The 22,180-nt window shown below is 39.7% G+C and overlaps 1 protein-coding gene and 1 long non-coding RNA gene across 40 annotated transcripts in view; both read left to right on the top strand.

Moving 5' to 3' along the window:
• Positions 1–2,043: 2,043 nt before the first annotated feature.
• Positions 2,044–3,161, top strand: LOC147833215 (uncharacterized). Its single transcript, XR_015513927.1, has one exon. It is a non-coding gene; the product is annotated as an uncharacterized LOC147833215 (long non-coding RNA).
• A 1,291-nt stretch (positions 3,162–4,452) lies between these two features.
• paplna (papilin a, proteoglycan-like sulfated glycoprotein) overlaps positions 4,453–22,180 on the top strand; it is a 71,591-nt gene continuing 53,863 nt past the window's right edge. For 7 of the 39 annotated variants that reach the window (XR_015513852.2, XR_015513844.2, XR_015513843.2 and 4 more), the window contains exons 1-5: positions 4,453–4,514; positions 8,138–8,175; positions 8,262–8,329; positions 12,238–12,341; positions 21,521–21,581. Coding sequence is in view for 15 of the 39 variants with exons in the window: in XM_087291098.2 (XP_087147224.1) it covers positions 8,279–8,329; positions 12,238–12,341; positions 21,521–21,581 (216 nt within the window). In the remaining 24 variants the exon portion in view is untranslated. Of the gene's footprint in view, positions 4,625–8,072; positions 8,176–8,261; positions 8,330–12,237; positions 12,342–21,520; positions 21,582–22,180 lie in introns of all 39 variants that reach the window. The other 32 variants (XR_015513851.2, XR_015513850.2, XR_015513840.2 and 29 more) reach the window with 11 other exon arrangements.

The following is a 22,180-nucleotide window of genomic DNA, read 5'->3' as shown; positions in this document are numbered from 1 at the left end:
CAGTATAGGTTCACACCTCTAATAATCAGTCACACACACTTAACCTGATGATTGTGTTCACCTTTACCTTGTTGTGTTTGACCTATTGTTCAGTCATGTCAAGTGGGTCTGTCTAGAAGTCCTGAGAACATTTTAGAAATTCAAACCACTTTTGCATTTAATAATGTTAAAGAGGTTTCAAATGTATTCATTAGATTATAAACCTTACCATATCGCTGGAGTGCAGTATTTTGTGCTTCTGAATGGCTGTATTTACATTTCTGTCATGTTTTCGTCTCACTGCAAATCTCGTCATGTAGCGTGTTGTTAGGACACGGGGTTACAATGTAACCTGCTCACCTAATGTTAACGTTCGTAATATTTATATTATTTGCTAATTAATAACCACCTCATGAGGAACTCTGAATCTGCTTCTCATTTCAGAGTCTGCTACTATCCATCGGAGGACGTATTTTCAGTAGCAGACCTTATTTAGTCACACATACTCGCTCTAAACCTGATGATTGTGTTCACCTTTACCTTGTTGTGTTTGACCTATTGCTCAGTCATGCCGAATGGGCCTGGAAACGATGGGAACATTTGAGAAATTCCACAGCATTGTAAGACTGTCACTCCTGCTCTGAGTGCCGGACCCTCTGGAACTGGCCTGAAGCCCTTGAGGTGGCAGTAGTTTCCATGGCAACCCGCATGCTGGGATGTCTTTGTATTCTAGCTTTGGTGATTAGGTTCAAGCTGAGCCTTCACATTCCACCACAGCGTCTCACCTGAAGTCTGCAATTATATTGTTATGCCACAGGTGAAATCAACAGACTTCCAAAAAAAACATAGCAGGCACTTGCACATCACTACTACTATGCTTGGGCAGTTTCCAAAACTTGGCACATTCTTCAGCGTTTTAGTTAATAACGTACGTGACACCTCAGATCACCTCAATCATCAGGCTTTTTGGATTTTTGCCTGCTGGAAAATATCAAATGATTGCGAAATAACTTGGAATACAACAAAAGTTTGTTAAAACAAGATTAGTTTGAGCTGAAGCATTTAAAGGGACAGTCATTTATTCCGACTATGCTGCCTTGCCATTGCTGCGGCAGGTTCCTATAGACTTATCAGAATAAAAATAGCAACTTTTCATTTTCCATCGATCTTGGTACATGATGTAACTACATAAAGCCCAGTTGAGCTCTAAATAGGAAAATTATTGAAACACTCTAGTCATTTTTGAGTGAGATGCTAATGGTCTAATCCAATTCAATGATTTGTGCTAAGCTAAAAGTGCTCCAGCCAGACCTTAAAATCGGCTGAATGGATTCAAAAATGGTTTAGTGGAGCCTATTTTCAAGAAAAGCTTAAATGTTGCTTAAAATTTGAGCCAAATATGGCCCTTTAGCTATGTTTAAAAATCTAATATTTACAAGTTAAACATTGTTTGTGTAACGGAGGCCAGCTAGTGTGTGCTATGCAGGTAAACCTCACTCCTCTGACCTCTAAAGGTGCTCTAACGACAGACGCTAGAGGCCATGGTCATTAGCCTCCTTGGTAGAGCGACCGACTCCCATGCGGAAGGTTGCCAGTTCGATCCCAGCCTGGAGCGGGTTGGGTGGTGTAGGACCGGCGGGGTTACATTGGTGCCATGACCCAGATGGGAGTGAGGTTTACGGGGGTGAGTGTAACGGAGACCAGCTAGTGTGCTGTGCAGGTAAACCTTACTCCTCTCAGATGTTGTCTACTGTATAGCAGTAAACTGGACTCATCACCTGAGGCAGACTATACTAGGACATTACAAAATGCACATTTTCCAAAAGAGGTATTTAAGTTTATCTCCTAGAAACCTAATGTTAGGAATCAAAGCTAACTTCTTTGATTGCCTGCTTTCCCCCCCTCCTTCAGGTTCGTTCAGTTCCCGGTAAGGTATTAAGCTGGCTTATTTAAGGCCAATGAAGGCTGTAAGACACTAAGGATAGCTCCTCTAAGGGGATTAGTAGACGTCTGAGGGAGTGTCCTACAACACGCAAGTCAAGCCAGTGCTCAGGGATTAAGCCGTAAGTGATTACTCGGGACACTGCAGACACCAAGGACACTGCCACTCTGATATCTGCAACCCAAACCTACACCTACCCAGCAAGCATGTCGAAGGAGAAGCTGGACGGTCTGGTGAAGCGCATGGAGTTGACCCTGGCGGAGATGGAGCAACTGAAGCTGCACTGCGGCCGGCAGAGCGAGGAGCTGAGCCAGCTGGTGGTGGAGCTCCGCAGAGAGAACCAGGAGCTGGCCGAGAAGTACAACCAGCTGGCGCAGGACATGAAGGAGGCCAAGGAGATCATCGAGCAGCTGCAGGACACCAAGTACGCTTTCGACGCGAAGGAGCGGCAGGCCCAGAAGCTCAGCCGACAACTCTGAAAACACCGGGATTGGACTGGCTACTTTAACGTTCACTGAACGCAAGCGACAACATTGGAAGAGACAAAGACTACTTACAGAAGACTGAAAAATTGAACGCAATCTTACAACAATTCGTACCTTTTTAATTTAGTGGCTAATTTGTGTTAGTTCGTACGAACCCATTTGTACAGTTTAGGATGAGTTCCTCATCCATCAGTGAAGGGTAGGGTTAGGGGTGGCTTTGTGAACGCTCCTCTTTTTAACAATTGCACGTTTTTATACAAATTGAATTGTACGAATTTGTACAAATTGGCCACTTTTCTGACAATGGGTAAAATCGTTACGTTTGCTCATGAGATCGGACTGGAAAAATTACATGGCAATGAAAGAGTATTTGAAACAATGACGCACTGTGTTTTTGTGGAAACAGAAACTAATTAAAATGCCAATGCTGATGTAAATTTTCTTGTACTTGGAAATTCGTAACTTTCATCTAGCAGCTAATTTGTAATCTCATTCGAACACTAGTATAATTTCCTCATCCCCCAATGAGGGAGGGGTGGGGTTTGGAGCACGCTTCCTTTTAACAATTTCCTGTTTTCATACGAATTGAATTGTACGAATTTGTACGAATTAACCACTTTCGGACTGTAGGTAAAATAGTAACGCTTCCTTGTGAAATCGGGCTGAAGAAATGACAACAATGGAAATGTATTTGAAACAATTACACTGATTCTGAGGGAACAGAGAACCTAATTAAAATGTCAACGCTGTTGTTATTTTATTGTTGTACTTGTTCAGTGTAATGCCATAGCAATTTGTAACTTTTCCATCTAGTGGCTAATTTGTATTGATTCGTATCTCATTTATACATTTTAGTATACATGAATTTTAAGGGGATTGTGGCCACAGCTTTGTTTAATAAGTTCACGTTTTTATGCGAATTGAATTGTACAAATTCATACAAATACGCCACTTTTCGGACAATAGGAAAAGTAGTAATGCTTCATGAGATCGGGCTGAAAAAAACAACACGGCAATGGAAAAGTATTTGAAACAATTACAACAGAGAACTCAAAAGTAATGTTGAAATGTTGACGTTAGTTTTTGCGTTGTACTTGTTTAGTGCAATGTCATAGCAATTCGTAACTTTTCCATCTAGTGGCTAATTTGTATTAATTCGTATCTCATTTATACATTTTAGCATGATTTGCTCATCGCCCAATGACGGGAAGGGGTTAGGGGTGGGAATTGTGGCCACACCTCCGTTTAATAAGTTCTTGTTTTTATATTAATTTAATCTTATGAATTCATACAAATACGCCACTTTTTGGACAATAGGTAAAATAGTTGTTTTTTCGTGAGATCGGGCTGGAAAAATTACATGTCATTAGAAAAATATTTGAAACAATTACAACAGAAAACCCAAATTAACGTGATGTTGAAATGTTGACGTTAGCTTTTGTGTTGTACTTGTTCGGTGCATTGTCATAGTAATAAAAAAAAATCAATGTCAAAAGCCGATGATTAAACTGTATCTGTCAACATTGGGATATATAAATACGGGATATGCCCCCAACAACCGTTACAAATATGAGGAAATTAGCTTCAAATGATAGAAGTAAAATGAAAATAAAAGGTTCAGCCTTTTAAAATCTGATCACATTAGTGTTGGCGTTAAAGGGTTGAAAGCGGGTTAATTTTTTTAACTTTAATTATTCAGCGATTCCTCCGCGTACCATTAGAAGGGAAGCCTGTGCACCACTAGTGGTACAGTTTGAGAACCACTGTACTACAGTATTTTGTTTTTCATGTTGGCAACACGGCCTTTCCTTATCTTTGTGATAAGCATAGACTGCTGAGGTATTTGTAAATTGGCGGGAACTGTTGCCATGGTATTTCTGTACGTTTTTCCTCTCGCTATTAAAATGTTACAACTGAACGCACAGGTTCTTTCCTCGGGGGTGCAATGTGAGTGTATGCGCGTGTGTGTGAGTGAGTGAGTGACGCAGTGTGGACATTCAGAATGTGTGTGAGAGAGAGAGGGAGAGAGAGAGTCAGTGCGGGTTCAGAGAGCGGATTCACCCGCGGGAGATGCAAACAGCTCGGTTTTCTTTCGACAGCAACAAATAGTGAGTGTAATTTATAAGTGTTGTGTGTGTATTTATACTGTAGGCTTTACTTTCAGTGTGTTTTCTGTGATAAACAAACCATTTCTGACGTTCTTGCACATCATACTCTGGTGAGTAATATAGTTTCATCGTGCTTTGATGGAAATTGGTGTGAAATCTTTGATTTCTGGGTTATAAAAACAAGGTTTAATTTGTTTTACGACTTGTTTTCACATGTATTTAAATCTTGAGAAACCAAACGACTATAAAAGTTATCAAAGCGAGTTTATGGTTAAAAGAAGAAAAAGATTAACTCAATCCAAATATAAAACTTACATTATTTGCTTATATATATATATATATATATATATATATATATATATATATATATATATATATATATATATATATGTGTGTGTGTGTGTGTGTGTGTATATATATATATATATATATATATATATATATATATATATATATATATATATATATATATATATATGTGTGTGTGTGTGTTTTTACAACATTTTTGTCATCTTGCTTCTCGTGTAGAAACATGCAAGAAGTAACTTTTATTTGCATCACTAGATATCAGTTTTATGAAAACAAAGCAAAGCTGAAATGAAACAGTAAGACAAAATACACAGAAAAATAATGCTCAGATTTATCAAATAGTGCTTTATAATGTATTTTTTTTACAATGTTTTTGGTCATCCCACATCATCTCATGCACATTTTGTTATTATCTACATGAAAAAATACTATAGTAATTCATTGTTTATAGTAATTTAAGTTTTGAAACCATATATAATAGTGTCTAATACTATATATATATTACAATACTCTTTGTATTGTAGTGAACTAATGCGCTGTTTTTCCCGGAGATTGGTTGCGGCTGGAAGGGCAGCCGCTTCGTAAAAAACGAGCTGGATAAATTGGTGGTTCATTCCGCTGTGGCAACCCCAGATTAATAAAGGGACTAAGCCGAAAATAAAATAAATGATACGCTGTTTCACACTTCAGTTTTTACTACAGTAAACTACAGTGATATATAATATACTCTATTGTTTTTTGTTATTTGTTTATTTTGAATTGTGGTATGTGTTACCACAGGATATATACAATTATAATTCAAGTACTTTACTATTAAGGGTAAAAAAAGTAATATTTGCTATAAGATACTATATAGTAATTTTTCCCATGCGGGCTTCAATATTCCTGTGAATTGATAACAATTTTTAAATGCACAATAAAGTTATCTTTGTTCACTTAGCTATCATAACAGTTAGCATTTCACCCTGCAATAGTGTACAGTAAGACATATTTTACATCCTGAGACTGAAGGGAGTCTGAAACTCCTACTTTACAGGGCTGTACGTTTTTAAGCGGCGTTTGCAGGTGTCAGCATGCTCAGTCTGGCAGCAGAGCAGCTCGCGTTTACCATATTAAAGAGCGTTTGCAGCTTGTTTCAGGCGGTTTGAACTTGATTTCTGGAGGGTTGTTTGACTTTCAGATGCCTAGTGTGAGTCAGAATCGTTGAGTTGCTGGATAGTGGAGTGCTTTCATTTTCGGCGGCCCCTGCAGTTGGGGGTCATTTATTTCCTCCAAACAATAGTGGCACACATACAGCGCAGTCACTCAGATCACTGAGACACACAGGATGAGAGCGAGAAAACCCAAATGTGAATTTGACAAGAGCACAGGATGATGACCTGGAATTTTAATTAATTATGTATGAAGTGCAGTAGAGAAGATTAAAACTACATTAATACTACATTAATACTACATTATTAATACTTATTAATACTATTATTATTAATATTACAGTATTAATAATAATAGTATTAATACTACAGTAAACAATAATATGCAGTGTAATATATCCTATTGCTAATATGACCAATCGGCTGACCCAGCCACCCTCCTCCTCCTTCCCTAAACCCAAGCAACAATTTACAAAAGCCGTCCAGAAAAGAAAAGCAAAAGCCGTTGTCCGTTTTTGACCGAGTTTTCGGATTTCGCCGCATTTTCAACCCGTCACGAACTCGTTCGTTTTCATTTTTTGGATTCTGTTTTCATCATACCTGATTTCTGGAACCGCTCTTCCCCGGACTCAAACCGGTCGTTGCCACGGGTGGCTCCTTCTCCTCCGGGCCTCCGCTCCGCCGAAGTAACACTACGAGCTAAGCGGACAAACTGGCTGCGGCGGGAAAGCCCTCCACATGTAGATAAGTGAGCCGTCACATCCGGCGAGCGCGAAGAAGAGGAGCGGTGCCCCGTAGCGTTCTCTTGAAAAAAACGGGATGCGTCCATACGTACTTCTGGCCACGTAAATCGCGGTCTCCAGAAACGTCCGCGGGGCTACATATTCAGAATGAGCTTGGGTTGTTCAGTTGACATTAAGTCAAACATTAAATTAAAAAATGCACAATTCAAACACCTTTAAATCGATCATTCAAGACGCTTTACATTTCATTCAATGCGCTTAAGCTCAACCACTCTCACTGGCAGAGCTGTGATAAAAACAAAACACTATTGGCTGTTTTTTTATAAAGGGGAGGGACTATTATATGCCCCGCCCTCTCTTCATGTATCAGTTGCAACCTAGGCTCATTGTTGAAACGTAGCCCCGCAGACATTTCTGGAGGCCCCGAAATACGTCCCGGGAGGTATGTATTTGTGCAGTTTATGTTTATTTCCCGTCTCGAACGCCTCTCGGTTTTCACATGAAAAGCCGCCGGAGGCCGCTGTCAAGCGACCGTCTGTCCGACTGATTGAATGATCGACTGGGCAGTCAGTTGGCCGACCCAGCCACCCTCCTCCTCCTTCCTTAAACCCAAGCGACGATTTACAAAAGCCGTCCAGAAAAGAAAAGCTAAAGCCCTCGTCCGTTTTTGACCGAGTTTTCGGATTTCATCGCATTCTCGCCCCATCACGAACTCGTTCGCTTTTATTTTTTGGATTCTGTTGTTCATCTTACCGGATTTTTGGAACCGCTCTTCCCCGTACTCGAACCCAGTCGTCGCCCCGGGTGGCTCCTCCTCCTCCAGGCCTCCGCTCCGCCAACGTAACACTACGAGCTAAGCGGACAAGCTGGTTACGGCGGGAAAGCCCTCCACAAGGAGGTGAGTGAGCCGTCACAGCCGGCGAGCACGAATAAGAGGAGCGTTGTCACATCGCCCCCTAGCGTTCACTCGGAAAAATTAAATGCGCCCATACTTACCTCCAGCCACGTAAATCGCAGTCTCCAGAAATGTTCGCGGCGCTACGTTTTCAGAATGAGCTTGGGTTGTTCAGTTGAGATTAGGTCAAACATTAAATTAAAAAAATGCACAATTCAAAGACCTTTAAATTGATAATTCACTGATCATGCTCTTGTTAATATCCTGATATATTCAAGTAAAATACCCCTCTGTGGAAATACATTAGACATGAGCTGATTTACAGTGCATTTCATCTTAGTATTAGAGAGTTAGCATTATCAGTGCATTCAGTGGTGTGTTAAGCAGGCGCTAGCGACATAATGTTTTTCCATAATTCATGTTTTCAGATGGGTTTTTTTTTTGTTTGTGTCTGTTTGAGCACGCACAGCTTCAGGGCCTTTCGCAAATCAACAGAAGACTAACACACACCTCTGTGTGTTGCAGGACGCTGGGTGTGTGAGCGCTGAATCGGCCCCAGACAGGTATGTTTTTACACGTTGTTCATGTGGACGCAGCACATTGTATGGCACAGGTGTTGTGTTTTAAGCATGCTCTCTGTGTGCCGCAGCCAGTGAGGAGCTCAGGATGCTGGCGGTTGCGGTTTGTCTACAGCTGTTTCTGGCCTCGGTTTTTATGGTGAGTGAAATACCGCAATATATTACAGCAGATGACAGTTCAGACACAAAATCACTCGTGTAAGGAAGATTACCGCTGCTAAATCTTGCAATCAATCTTGGTTTTAGGAAAACATCCAAGCACATGGTGTGAACAACAAATATTAGCTAGTGTAATATTTATATCTAAATGCTGGCTACGGTTAAATATTCAGAATCACAGTAAATCTGTGAATATGAATAATCTGTCTGCAAAATGTGTGTAAAAACTTAAAAATTGCAGTGAAACAGATCTTTTTTGTTTTGTTTTGCGATATATGCAAGACCGTAACAGATTATTGGAAAATATGTAGGGTGGAGTTTGGTTCTGAGCACCTCTTGTTGATTGGTTGTTGAGAAGTGGGTGTGGCACACAAATGGATTTCTGTGTCAGGTCAGAAAACTTGTATCTGTTCGGCGCTTAAGTGATGCTCTTCATTTTTTCATATTATTACTTTTTCTTGACTCAGTAAGAAAAAGTAATAATATTAATTAGTTTAATCAACTAAAACCGAGTTTTAATCAACTGAAAACAACTAATAATTATCGGTTAACTACATTGATATGCAGTTACTTGCTTAATATATCCCCAGCTGGCACAGGACGTCAACATGACATGAGATTGATGTTGTACCCTAACATTGTGGGACGTTGCATTTTGTTTGGAAATGAAAATCAAGTTGGCGTTAGAACATAACGTCAGGCCGACGTCAATGTCCAACGTCGAACAGATGTTGAACAGATGTTACTTTCCAACGCAACGTAAAAACTCTTGTGGACGTTGCTAATTTGACGACTGTCAGACGTTGGATGTTGGTTGCTGTACCTGACAAATAAATATCAGTATTTGATGTCAATATGGCGTTGGTTTAAGATGTTGGCTCAACGTTGGATTTGGGTCATTTTCCAACACAACCTAAAATCAACCAAATATCAACATCTAATGATGTTACAGCTTGGCGTTGTGTGGACATTACCACTATGTTGTCTGTCAGATGTTGGATTTTGGTTGCTGTACCTGACGAATAAATGTCAGTATTTGTCGTTATTATGACGTTGGTTTAAAATGTTGACTCAACGTCGGATTTTGGTCATTTTGCAACCTAAAACAAACAAAATATCAACTTCATTTCCTGTCGTTATTGGACACCAAAGTAACGTTGTCCTTAGACGCTGGCCACCTAAACCTCACCTTATTTTAATGATTATGATTTTGTGTGTCTGCTGGGTCAACACATGAATGTTTGAAAAAAAATATAAATTATTTATCACAGTTAGGTATCAGTTGCCTAAAGGGTTGTTGTTGTCATTATTGTTCGATAATCAGCATCATAAATCACTTAATATCAATATTGAGTAATTGACCAATCACAATAAAGTATTCCAGAAAGACACAACAATCAAGGGAAAAGGATAATTAAACACAGACCGTCAGTCACTTTAAAAGATCACATGGTGATTAATAAAGCTCAAAGTCTTTATGTTATGTTTTATTTTTAAAATATACCTTATGAAAATATATTTCATTTTAATCTTGTTTATGTGGCACATTTAAAAACCACCATCGGACACATGAGAACCAAGGATGCATGAGAAAAATACCAAGCAAGGACAAAACACAATATGTAAGGAACAGAGCACACGAGGGACTGGTGAAAACAGTAGGGTTAACAATATATAAATAAGAGGGCTTGGTAACTGAAAGCAAAGATTCAAAACAAAAGAAACATAGCCAACATAAACAAAGAGAAAGCCATGTAGACAAGCACAGACAGACAAGGACAAGGCTGACAGACAAGGCTGTCAGGGCATGATCCAGGGGCCTCATGTACGAAGACTTGCGTGGAAATCATTCTAAAACATTGCGTACGACAAAGCTGTAAATGTGCGTACCATAGACTGTAAAATATATGGACGTAGTGTCCGTGACGTCACCCATAGGTTTCTAAAGAGCGCAAAAGAAGCCACAAGTAGGCGCGGCCAACCGTCAACATTTTGTTCGCGCGTCATCACACCTCCGGCGGGATACCAAACAAGGGCAAAGAGGCGGAGAGTGGGCGGAGCTACAGACACCTGCTGGCATTTAGCTTGGAGCTGGTTCAGACACACTTTACTTTGGGAGAACGCTTAATACTTCATCACCTGCGACTCGTTTGTGTTCTGACCACTTGTGCTTGGTTGTACACTATATCAATAAAGTGTTTAGACTTGTAAAAACACTGCTGTAATACATTGAGCCACTAAACATTGTTCTTATGACGTTTTTCAACAGGAGGAAAACGCGAATTACTTCCAAACACTTCAGATATAGTCTGTGTTGGTTAATGTAAGACTATTGATGAAATCCAGCATAACACTGTATGACAACGCTTCAGATGACTGTTCTAGAGCCTACAGCTAATCAATTCGTCAGATTCTGGAGTGCATTACAGCTCTAAATATAAATATAAATGATAAATGATCTTAAATAAGACATATACATGTATAGAGATGGTATATAAGTATATATCTTTACTCACATGGGAAACGGAGGCCACGTGAATGGTTTGTGAGCACAATTAAGTGCACTCAGCATGCCATGCCATCTAATAATTGTAGGAAACAAGTCCAAAAGGCAGTTGACTGTGTAAAGCCACATAAAACAACACAGAAATACGATTAATATGCCGAGTTCAGTGGCTAATCTGCAGGATTCAGCTGAGGTGACGTGACGGCGACCAGCGAGACCTAGCTGTCACTCAAGTGGCCACTCCCTTAATTATGCAAACTTAATATAACCTAATATAAAGGAAACGGATGAGTTATAAAAAAATTCACCCCCTCACAGTTGTCATGAAGGGTAATATTAGCTGTATTAACCAAAATCTTTTTTGTACCAGGCTGTAAACACCTTTTTTTCTGCTGTAAAGTTGGATATTCTAACAGTGGGCTCAATTGAAATTTGCTCTGTTTTGGAGCCAGGAGCGGCCAGGACTAGCGGAATTTCAGATGAATTGCAGTTTTAGTTACTTCCGTATGGGCTTCCTGAGAGAGAGCGGGAGGTTGCCGCTTGCCGCTTTTCTGCGTACGCACATTTACAGCTTTGTCGTACGCAATGTTTTAGTATGATTTCCACGCAGGTCTTCGTACATGAGGCCCCTGGATTCCCACGTTCAGCACATTCCCACGTTCAGTTCATCGTTAGTAAATTCAAACGTGAGCGATTCTGAGAATGAAACCTGGCGTACGAAAGTTTTTGTGCGTACGCAGCATTGATACATGAGGCCCCACGTGAGTGCTTCACAATCAATCAATCAATCAATCAATCAATCAATCAATCAATCAATCAATCAATCAATCAATCAATCAATCAGGCACAATGGTTAGCACTGTTGCCTCACAGCAAGAAGGTTGCTGGTTCGAGCCCCGGCTCTGTCATTTGGCATTTCTGTGTGTGGAGTTTGCATGTTCTCCCCGTGTTGGCGTGGGTTTCCTCCAGGTGCTCCGGATGTTTTCCAGTACTGGGTTGCAGCTGAAAGGGCAGCCTCTGTGTAAAACATATGCTGGATAGATTTATTCTGCTGTGGCGACCCCTGATAAATAAAGGCACTAAGCCGAAGGAAAATGAATGAATGAATGCTTGGGCTGCATCTGTTGGTGAAGCTGTTGGACTTCTCTCTGGTTATGAACAGAATGCAGAACATTTCAATCATTTAATCCTCCTGAAGGGCTGTTTTCGTGCGTGTCATTTTAAATGCAAATGAGCTGCTGTCCCCACCCACTTTCCAGAGGTGGTCGGAGCTTTCACGACATGTGCCAGTTATTCCAGCCTGTCCCAAACCAGCAGCAATCCCAACATCAAACCAACAGCTGAAGTCCCAACGCATAAATCTGTTGTCACTGTGTTTCCAGCAAGGCATTGGGGATAACTGGGGTGAGTGGAGTTCGTATGGTGAATGCAGTCGCAGTTGTGGCGGCGGGGTGACCATGAGGACGAGGCGATGTGTAACTCACAGGTAAGAATCTTCATTTACACAGATGCCTCATAAATCAAGAGACACACATTTTCATTAACTGGTATGTTATTAACATGCTTGAAAAGGCATCCACCGTATGAAACATATGCCATATAAATCAGGGACGTAGACCAAAAGACATCAGACAAGCCAAAGGATAGTGGTATTCTGGCGTGGTCAGTCAGCTCTTTTTGTATGGTGTTGTGCTGCAGAGCGCTCGGGTTCACGTCTGATGAAGCACACTTCCACAAAAGCAATGTAAAATCAAGGTAAACTGTGTGATTCCAGTGCACTTTTCGGTTATGTCTGCTTCTGAAAACACTATTGGTTGGGTTTAGGGAAGGATTCAGCTCAGTGGTTTGCTAGCTTATCTATACGACAAGCTCTACCTTTTTCTGGATGTGCACAAGAAGGACTTGCATCTGAAACGTGCATTAAAACACACCCTAAGTAACGTATTTCAAAAGTCGCTAAAGCGTATACATGTAGCGCCCTCTAGTGGATTTGTAATCTGAAACATGCATTGAAGCACACCCAGAATTTTGCAAAGAAACATGGGCTGAGGCATATATTTACAATGTAATACCTGGGCTACTATTTAGATACCACATGCCAAGAAAACGACTCCTTGATTCAGCAGTGAAGGGTTTAATTACTGCCTTGAGCTCATCGTGACTGAATGTTGGAGGAGAAGAGCATGGGCATGACGCTTGGATAGATTAGCATCAGTCTCTTTGATTTTATACACATCTATACATGCGCATTTTCTCTATGTGAGCAGACTTGTTTAATGAAAAAGTGTGCGGGTTGAGTTCAAGCTTATTTAAAAGTGCAAGTAACACATCCACAATGTATTCATCCATATTTTGCCATTTGAAATTATTCATTCATTCATTTTCGATTTAATCCCTTTATTAACCTGGGGTCGCCACAGTGGAATAATCCGGCAGTTTATCCAGCATGTTTTATGCAACAGATGCTCTTCCAACTGCAACCCATCACTGGGAAGCATCCATACACACTTATACACACACACACACACACACACTACAGACAATTTAGCTTACCCAATTCCCCTCTAGCGCATGTGTATGGACTGTGGGGGAAACCGGAGCACCCGGAGGAAACTTACGCCAACACAGGGAGAACATGCAAACTCCACACAGAAATGCCAGCTGAGCCAGCCGGGGCTCAAACCAGCCACTTTCTTTCTGTGAGGCGATTGTGCTACTCACTGCGCCATTGTGACGTCTCCCATTTCTTTTTGAGTACTTAAAATCATATCTGTTAATGTAATCTGGGGACATGAATGGAAATTTGACTTCTGGATTGCTTTAGAGCTGGAAATACTTTGATTGACAGAAATAAATGGCATCCTAAAATGGTACCATCTAAATAAAAGAAAAATAAAAATGCATCCACCGTTTACTCACTCTTCACTTGTTCCAAACCTTCTTTATTGGTTGGACTATATCTTGAAAAATTGACTCACATTGTTACCCAGTGACTTCCATAGCACAACCCCAAATCAGGAAAATTTAAAGAGCCCATATTATACATGAAATAGGGTACTATCTTGGTTGTAAGGGTCTCCAACAACAGTCTAATATGCATGCAAGGTCAAAAAACACTTTCATGGTCTTATAATCTGCATTTATTTTTACCCAATTATCCCAGCGACTCCTGTATGAATCGTCCAGTGATTCATTTGTTCCCAAACCCCTCCTTAGCGGCAAGCTAATCTGCGCTGATTGGACCAATGACAGTCTGTCGCGATTGGTCGACTGCCTTCAGTGAGAGAGTGAAATGCCCAACAGCTAATCAGCAATATAAAAGTAATCACAGTTCATACACACTCGATAGTGTAGGCGTGGATTTTAGCTGCCAGTGGGTCAATGTAAATACAGACGACTATTTTATTGAGCAAAAACTGTTGAGGAGATCTTCTAGCTTGTCTCTCTCTGCTCTATTCACAGACACACACACCCTCGTCCTTGCGCGTGCACACACACACACAAAAACACACACACACGCCTCGGGACGACAACGCGCGCGCACACACACACAAACACACACACATACCTTCGGACGACAGCGCGCGCACACGCACGCACACACACGTACGCACACACACACACACACTACTCCTCCTCCACGGAGCTCCGTAAACAAAGCAGCACGCGTCGCGTTTTTAACGTGGCTTTGCACGCGATAAGAGAATATAGCCAGTTAACCTGATGCAGTACACGCGGTTACAAGTAACAAATCACAGCTAAATACATTTGCAAGCTAGAGTCAACGAGGCAACAACTTTAATCGCACGTACTTACACTTGAGAAATGAAGGAAGAAACCCATCCTGACATCCATCAGTAATTTACTCTTTACTGATCCTTCCTTTAACAAACGCCGATGAAGTATTCTTTGTAGCATGTAGTTTCCAGAAGTTTCCAACTGCTTGGCTATAATGCTGAGGTTTCATCTTTGGGTAGAGACTCGATAATATCCATCTGCAGTGTGACTTTAATTGACCGGCATGTTTGTGTGTGTGTGTGTGTGTGGGTTTCTGTGTCAGAGGGCGGGGCCGCAGGTTTCAAATCTCCCGGGTTTGCGCGTGCACGTGAATAACTTGGTTTCGTTCGTACGTCATGGCGAAACACCTAATGACTCGGTATCAAGGCGACTCGTTTGAAGCACTATGAGTCGACTCTTTTATAGATGAATCAATAGTTTTAAACACTGTACTCTTACAGATTTAAGCCCTAGCTGGATACTTCACTTCACTTAGAGCTGTGTTACACACTACATGGAAGAGGATTTCCAAAAACCCATAATATGGGCTCTTTAAGACAGCATGGAACAAAGTGGCTGCAAGAACCAAAATATCTGTTTATTTAAAGAAAAAAAAAACAATCAAAATGATGAGGAACACATTAAATAATGTTTGTTGTATTGTCTGCAATGAAACACAAGTCAAAGTACGTTTAGAAATCACTACTTTCCTTTTTTTAGTTGTGTTTTCCATACTACCCCAACTTTTTCTGATTTGCTGTAGCGTTTGTGTTTCCTACTATGGAAGTCAATGAGTATGGAAGTCTTTAAAATATTCAACAGTAGATAGGAACTCGTAAAAGTTTGAGGGAGAGTAAATAGTGAGTGCATTTCATTTTTGGGTGAACTATCTCTTGAATTATTACTCACTATGCAAATCAACCAACCCACACACATCAGTTTAAAGCACTAAAAGCTCATTTTTATGGGTTAAATCAGGTAGAAACAGCTCTGTAGGGTGTCCGCTGCTGGTTAGCACTTGTTTCGGTGCAGGGTTTCAGATGTGCACCTGTGACTGTTCAGATAGGAGTGAGGGAAAGAGAGAGAGAATGACCTGTTCATTCTTTTGGAGCTCAAGGGAGTAAATCCGGTTGAAAGACTGTAAACTGAGCTGTGAAGCAAAGCAAAGCAGATCAGGGCCGCTGTGTCTTTATATACAGTGTTGAGAAGAGCCAACAAAGGCTATAAGTTGACTTTTTTTTTTTTCAAATCAGTAAAATTTGATTTTTATTCAAAATTAAGTTGTCAACTTGTTGCTTTTAAGGCAGTTGGTTTACTCACTTTAAGCAGCTAATCACTTTTTACTGTGATTTTGATAGTTCAGTCCACTTAAATTTGTAAAAACTTGATAACTTAATTACTTTATGTTGTCCCAATTTAACGGAGGCCAGCTAGTAGGTGTTGTGCAGGTAAACCACACTCCTGTGGTCTTTAGCCTCCTTGGTAGAGCAACCGACTCCCATGCGGAAGGTCGCTGGTTCAATACCAGCACAGAGCGGGTCTGGTGGCGTAGGACCGGCGGGGGTTACATTGGTGCCGTGACCCGGATGGGAGTGAGGTTTGGAAGGGTGGGTGTAACGGAGGCCAGCTGGTAGCTTCTGTGCAGGTAAACCTCACTCCTCTGACCTCTTAAGGTGCTCTAGCGACAGATACTAGAGGCCATGGTCTTTAGCCTCCTTGTTAGAGCAACCGACTCCCATGCGGAAGGTCACTGGTTTGATACTAGCTCGGAGCGGGTTGGACAGGTGGGGGTTACATTGGTGCCGTGACCTGGATGGGAGTGAGGTTTAGGGGGGTGAGTGTAACGGAGGCCAGCTAGTGTGTGCTGTGCAGGTAAACCTCAATCCTTTGACCTCTTAAGGTGCTCTAGCGACAGATACTAGAGGCCATGGTCTTTAGCCTCCTTGTTAGAGCAACCGACTCCCATGCGGAAGGTCGCCGGTTCGATACTAGCTCGGAGCGGGTTGGGTGGAGTAGGACAGGTGGGGGTTACATTGGTGCCGTGACCCGGATGGGAATAAGGTTTAGGGGGTGAGTGTAACGGAGGCCAGCTAGTGTGTGCTGTGCAGGTAAACCTCGATCCTCTGACCTCTTAAGGTGCTCTGGCGACAGATACTAGAGGCCATGGTCTTTAGCCTCCTTGGTAGAGCAACCGACTCCCATGCGGAAGGTCGCCGGTTTGATACTAGCTCGGAGCGGGTTGGACTGGTGGGGGTTACACCAACACAAATGGATTGTGTGGAATCCAGCATTTCTCACAGTCTACACTCAAATTAATTATTTTCGCTACTTTTTTCAAACTGCTTTATTAAGTGAAGTTTAAACTCATTTCAAGAGAATTACGTGCTTATGATTGTCCACAGCTGGTCCCGCATCAGCTTACGGTTGATTCACCAATCAGATGATTCATAACTCGCTATAAATAACCAGAGTTTCTTATGTTTCATATGTTTTATGCAGCGGATGCCCTTCCAGCTGCAACCCAACACTGGGAAACACCCATACACTCTCACATTCACACACATACACTACGGCCAATTTAAATGAATCAACTCAATTCAGTCAATTGTGCTACCCACTGCGCCACCGTGACACCCTGCTTCTTGTTGAAAACGTAAAACGTCAGTTTGTTCATCTTACAAAAGTCATGTTTTGTTTGGTTTTTTTTGGCACTGGTTCAGTCAAGTATGCGAGGTCGAGGTCAAGTACGAATAGGAATGTGTTATATCGGATAATTGTGTGTTTGACTGATGGGGATTTGGCTGGGAAATGTCTTCACCAGGACACTGAGAGCTTTGGCCATAAATCTGGGTGCTGGAATCTGGTCTGCATGTCCTGTCTTGTGTCTTCCTCTGCGAAAGGTGCTTATGAAAACGAAGAAGATTGTCTCTAAAATTACCACTCTTCTCTTTAGGTTATTCGCAATGCCCAAATGCAGATAAATGATCCTGGCTTTGCTCATCATTGCCCATAGGAACGGTTTTCCTAACAGTGTAAATCTAGTCTAATCTGTTTGTTTTGTCTTGTTTCGAGTCCAAATATCTAACAATTCTTAAATTAAGAAGCAATTTTTAGACCAGAGAAAAATATTGTGTTATTTTACAAAATAATTTATTTATTTTTATCGGTGTTTAACAAGACAATACATCACAGTATACCAGGGGTGTCCAAACTTTTTGGGCCGAGGGCCAGATGCAAAAAAAAAAACGTCCCGGGCCAAATTTTACATAAATCACTCAGACACGCATTTGTATATATATATATATATATATATATATATATATATATATATATATATATATATATATATATATATATATATATATATATATATATATATATATATATATATAATATGATATTTGCACACATTTTTAAACATAATAGTTTTAGTAACTCATTTCTAATAACTGATTTATTTTATCTTTGCCATGATGACAGTAAATAATATTTGACTTGATATTTTTCAAGACACTTCTATACAGCTTAAAGTGACATTTAAAGGCTTAACTAGGTTAATTAGGTTAACTAGTCAAGTTAAGGTAATTAGGCAAGTTATTTTATAACAATAGTTTATGAAGACTTAAGGGCCTAATAATTTTGACCTTAAAATGGTTCATGAAAAATTAAACACTGCTTTTATTTTAGCCGAAATAAAACAAATAAGACTTTCTCCAGAAGAAAAAATATTATCAGACATACTGTGAAAATGTCTTTGCTCTGTTAAACATCATTTGGGAAATATTAAAAAAGAAGAAATAAATCAAAGAGGGGCTAATAATTCTGACTTCAACTATGTGTAGATAGATAGATAGATAGATAGATAGATAGATAGATAGATAGATAGATAGATAGATAGATAGATAGATAGATAGATAGATAGATAGATAGATGGATGGATGGATGGATGGATGGATGGATGGATGGATGGATGGATGGATGGATGGATGGATGGATGGATGGATAGCTTGCTAGATAGATAGATAGATAGATAGATAGATAGATAGATAGATAGATAGATAGATAGATAGATAGATAGATAGATAGATAGATGATGGATGGATGGATGGATGGATGGATGGATAGATAGATAGATAGATAGATAGATAGATAGATAGATAGATAGATAGATGATAGATAGATAGATAGATAGATAGATAGATAGATAGATAGATAGATAGATAGATAGATAGATAGATAGATAGATAGATAGATAGATAGATAGATAGATAGATAGATGATGGATGGATGGATGGATGGATGGATGGATGGATGGATAGATAGATAGATGATAGATAGATAGATAGATAGATAGATAGATAGATAGATAGATAGATAGATAGATAGATAGATGATAGATAGATAGATAGATAGATAGATAGATAGATAGATAGATGATAGATAGATAGATAGATAGATAGATAGATAGATAGATAGATAGATAGATAGATAGATAGATAGATCGATCGATCGATCGATCGATCGATCGATCATAACAAGAACTGCTGCTTAATTGAAGGCATGTGATAGCGGCAACCAGGTGGTTATTTATTGAATTACGTTCATTTTTGTATAGCGGGCCAGATTCTATTGAAATTTATAAAAAAAACTCACGGGCTGCCACAAAACTGATTGGGGGCCGCAGATGGCCCGCGGGCCGTAGTTTAGACACCCCTGCAGTATACAATACAACATAGGAAAAACTACAGACTGTCTTATTTTTCTTATTTTCCCACTGTCCCTTCAAAATAAAATAAATTAATTTTATAAATTATAAACAAACATATCATCTGAGAGAAAAAAAAAATAATAATAAATGAAAAATAAAAGAAAAATGTAAAGAAACTGAGAAAAAATATACAGGGGGGCTAATAATTAGGAGGGTTCATAATGTTGACTTCAACTATTAAATATATGATTACTTAAGTACTGAAGTAGTTTTAAAGATAATAAATCAACACACTTCTCTCTCAACACTAAAATCCTCCCCCTTAGGCAATCTTTCTGGGAAATTCAGACATTTCTCTTCCAGCTTATGCAAGTGTTTCTTGTCTCGCCGGGTGAATGAATCAGACACCACACCCTGATGTTTTCTCTTTCAGTATTACTGTGTGTCATGAGCTGAGTTCACATTTGGAAACACTGCAAACTTACAGTCCAATCATTGAGAATGTTTTGATGTGTGACACCCTTGCTGACGTTAAAATATCAGTCTGTATTTCTTTAGCACTTATTATTCTATTAATTTTTATTAAAGGGCACTTTACAAAATGTATTAATTGTATTGTTCATAATCAGACTTGATAAGAGCAGTCTATAAAAACACAAATTTTCCTTTTGTACACGTCATCAGAGGGAGAAAGCCCCGCCCACTAGTGACCATCTCTCCCTCATTAGCATAGGACGTCAGTCTTGTTTTTAAATCTACTACTATGCTGACACACAGGCATTTGCAGCTCCGCCCTCTTCTGAAAAGAGCACAATCTCATTTGAATTTAAAGCGACAGTCACCAAAATTAGGATCAAAAGCCTAAAAGGGTCAGTTTCAGAGAGTTAAGAACATTATCTGTGATGTATTTTGAGCTGAAACTTCACACAAACTCAGGCCCCGTTTACACTAATGCGTTTTAGTTTAAAAACGCATAAGTTTTGCTACGGTTACACCATCTGTCCACACTACGCCGGAGTTTTAGAGCGTTTTGGAACTACTGGAGAGGCCATTTTCATTCTGAGGCGCTGCTGCTCCGTCTCAGTGTGGATGAGGGAAAACAGACATCTGAAAACGGAGGCGGGGCTGCTGAGATTCGTTACCTGATTGGGGCTTTTGTCATTGCGCATTCTTCCCTTATTCGTCAAGCCCCTATCACATGACTATAACACATGGCTTTAACGCTACCGGAAGACAGCAGACCAGCCTTCACTGTAAACAACAACACGGACACAGAAATGGGAGCGTTGTTTGCACTATTGTCTGTTTTTGGCGTCATTGTGCAGTTATTCATTTGTTACGTTTAGTAACAACTCGACCTCGTTGTCTGTCCACAAAAATACCTCTTTTGCTTTCTTTTTCCATCGCGTTCATTGTTCAACCGGCGTTTGTTGACTAACAATAACTAAATGTCGAGCAAGACACACGCTTCCTGTTTATACTAGAACGCGCATGCCCAGAGTGCGCGAATGGTCACGTGATATACGTTTTTTGGTGGCGTAGTGTGAACGGAGATATGTTCAGAAACGCTAGGTGAAACGCTAGTGTGGACGCGGATCGTTTTTGATCTAAAACGCCGTTTTAAAACTTAAACGCACTAGTGTAAACGGGGCCTCTGAGACTTATATTACATCTTGTTAAAAGCGGCATAAAACGTCCCCTTTAATGCACATTTTGAATTACGCTGTAAAAATGTTTAACAAAATGCCAATAAATACATTTTTGAAGTTGTGCATATAAAACATACACTCACAGCTAAAGATATTTTGCAGAATGTTATATACTGGTAACCATTGACTTCCATAGTAGGAAAAACAAATACTATGGAAGTCAATATTAACTGGTTTGGAAGATTCTTTAAAATATCTTCGCTTGTGTTCAGCAGAAGAAAGAAAGCTTCTGAACAAGTGAAGGGTCAGTCAATGATAACAGAACTTTGATTTTGGGTGAACTGTTTCTTATCCCTGATAAAGTATTTTAACAACATCAACGTAAGAGCGTTTCTACAAATAATTAAAAGTGCATAAAAAATGGTCAGAAGCATAAAAAGTATATCATGTCGATCAAAAAAAACAAAAAAAAAACATTAAAAATCTCACCTTATTTATTTATTTTTTTTGTCACTTTTCCTCCCTTTACAGGACTGATGGTGGTCACAGCTGTGTGGGTCCAGATAAGTCCTATCGCTCATGTAATGTTCAGGTAAATTTGATAGACTTTCAGCACAATGCCCCATTATCGTGTCATACAACAGCTCAGTAATTCATTTGAGAATTTGCATTGGCATTATTTGGCATTGTGTTTATATTTTGACATTAGAATTATCTCAAATAGAGTTTGTTTGTCTGTTAATTCATTATTTAATTAGTTGATTTGTACTGGATGTGAATGAAGACTTTTCTCACCAAGCCTGCATTTATTTGATCAAAACTACAGTAAAGCTGTGGAAATTATTACCATTAAAATACGTATTTTGTCACATGATCCTTCAGAAATCAGAATAATAAGCTGATTTTCAGCTCATTTTTACACAATTATTGAGATGTTTGATATAGTTTATTTTTCTGAATGCTTTAATGAAGGTGACGTTTTAGAAGAACATCATTTATTTGAAACAGAAATCTTATTTATCATTTTACATGTGTTGCTTTTGTTTAAAATCATACATTCTTGCCCAATTAAAAGTGTTAATTTTAGGTAAAAAGAACATTTGAATGGTTTTGTACACTACCTGACAAAAGTCTTGTCATTGATCCCAGTTGTAAGAGCAAAAAATAATAAGTTGACTTCTAGTTGATGAT

This window comes from Danio rerio, chromosome 17 (assembly GCF_052040795.2).
Source record: "Danio rerio strain M-AB ecotype USA chromosome 17, GRCz13ab, whole genome shotgun sequence".
NCBI classification, from domain to species: domain Eukaryota; kingdom Metazoa; phylum Chordata; class Actinopteri; order Cypriniformes; family Danionidae; genus Danio; species Danio rerio.
The sequence above is the reverse complement of the archived record's forward strand: the minus strand, read 5'-3'. Positions and strand labels throughout refer to the sequence as shown.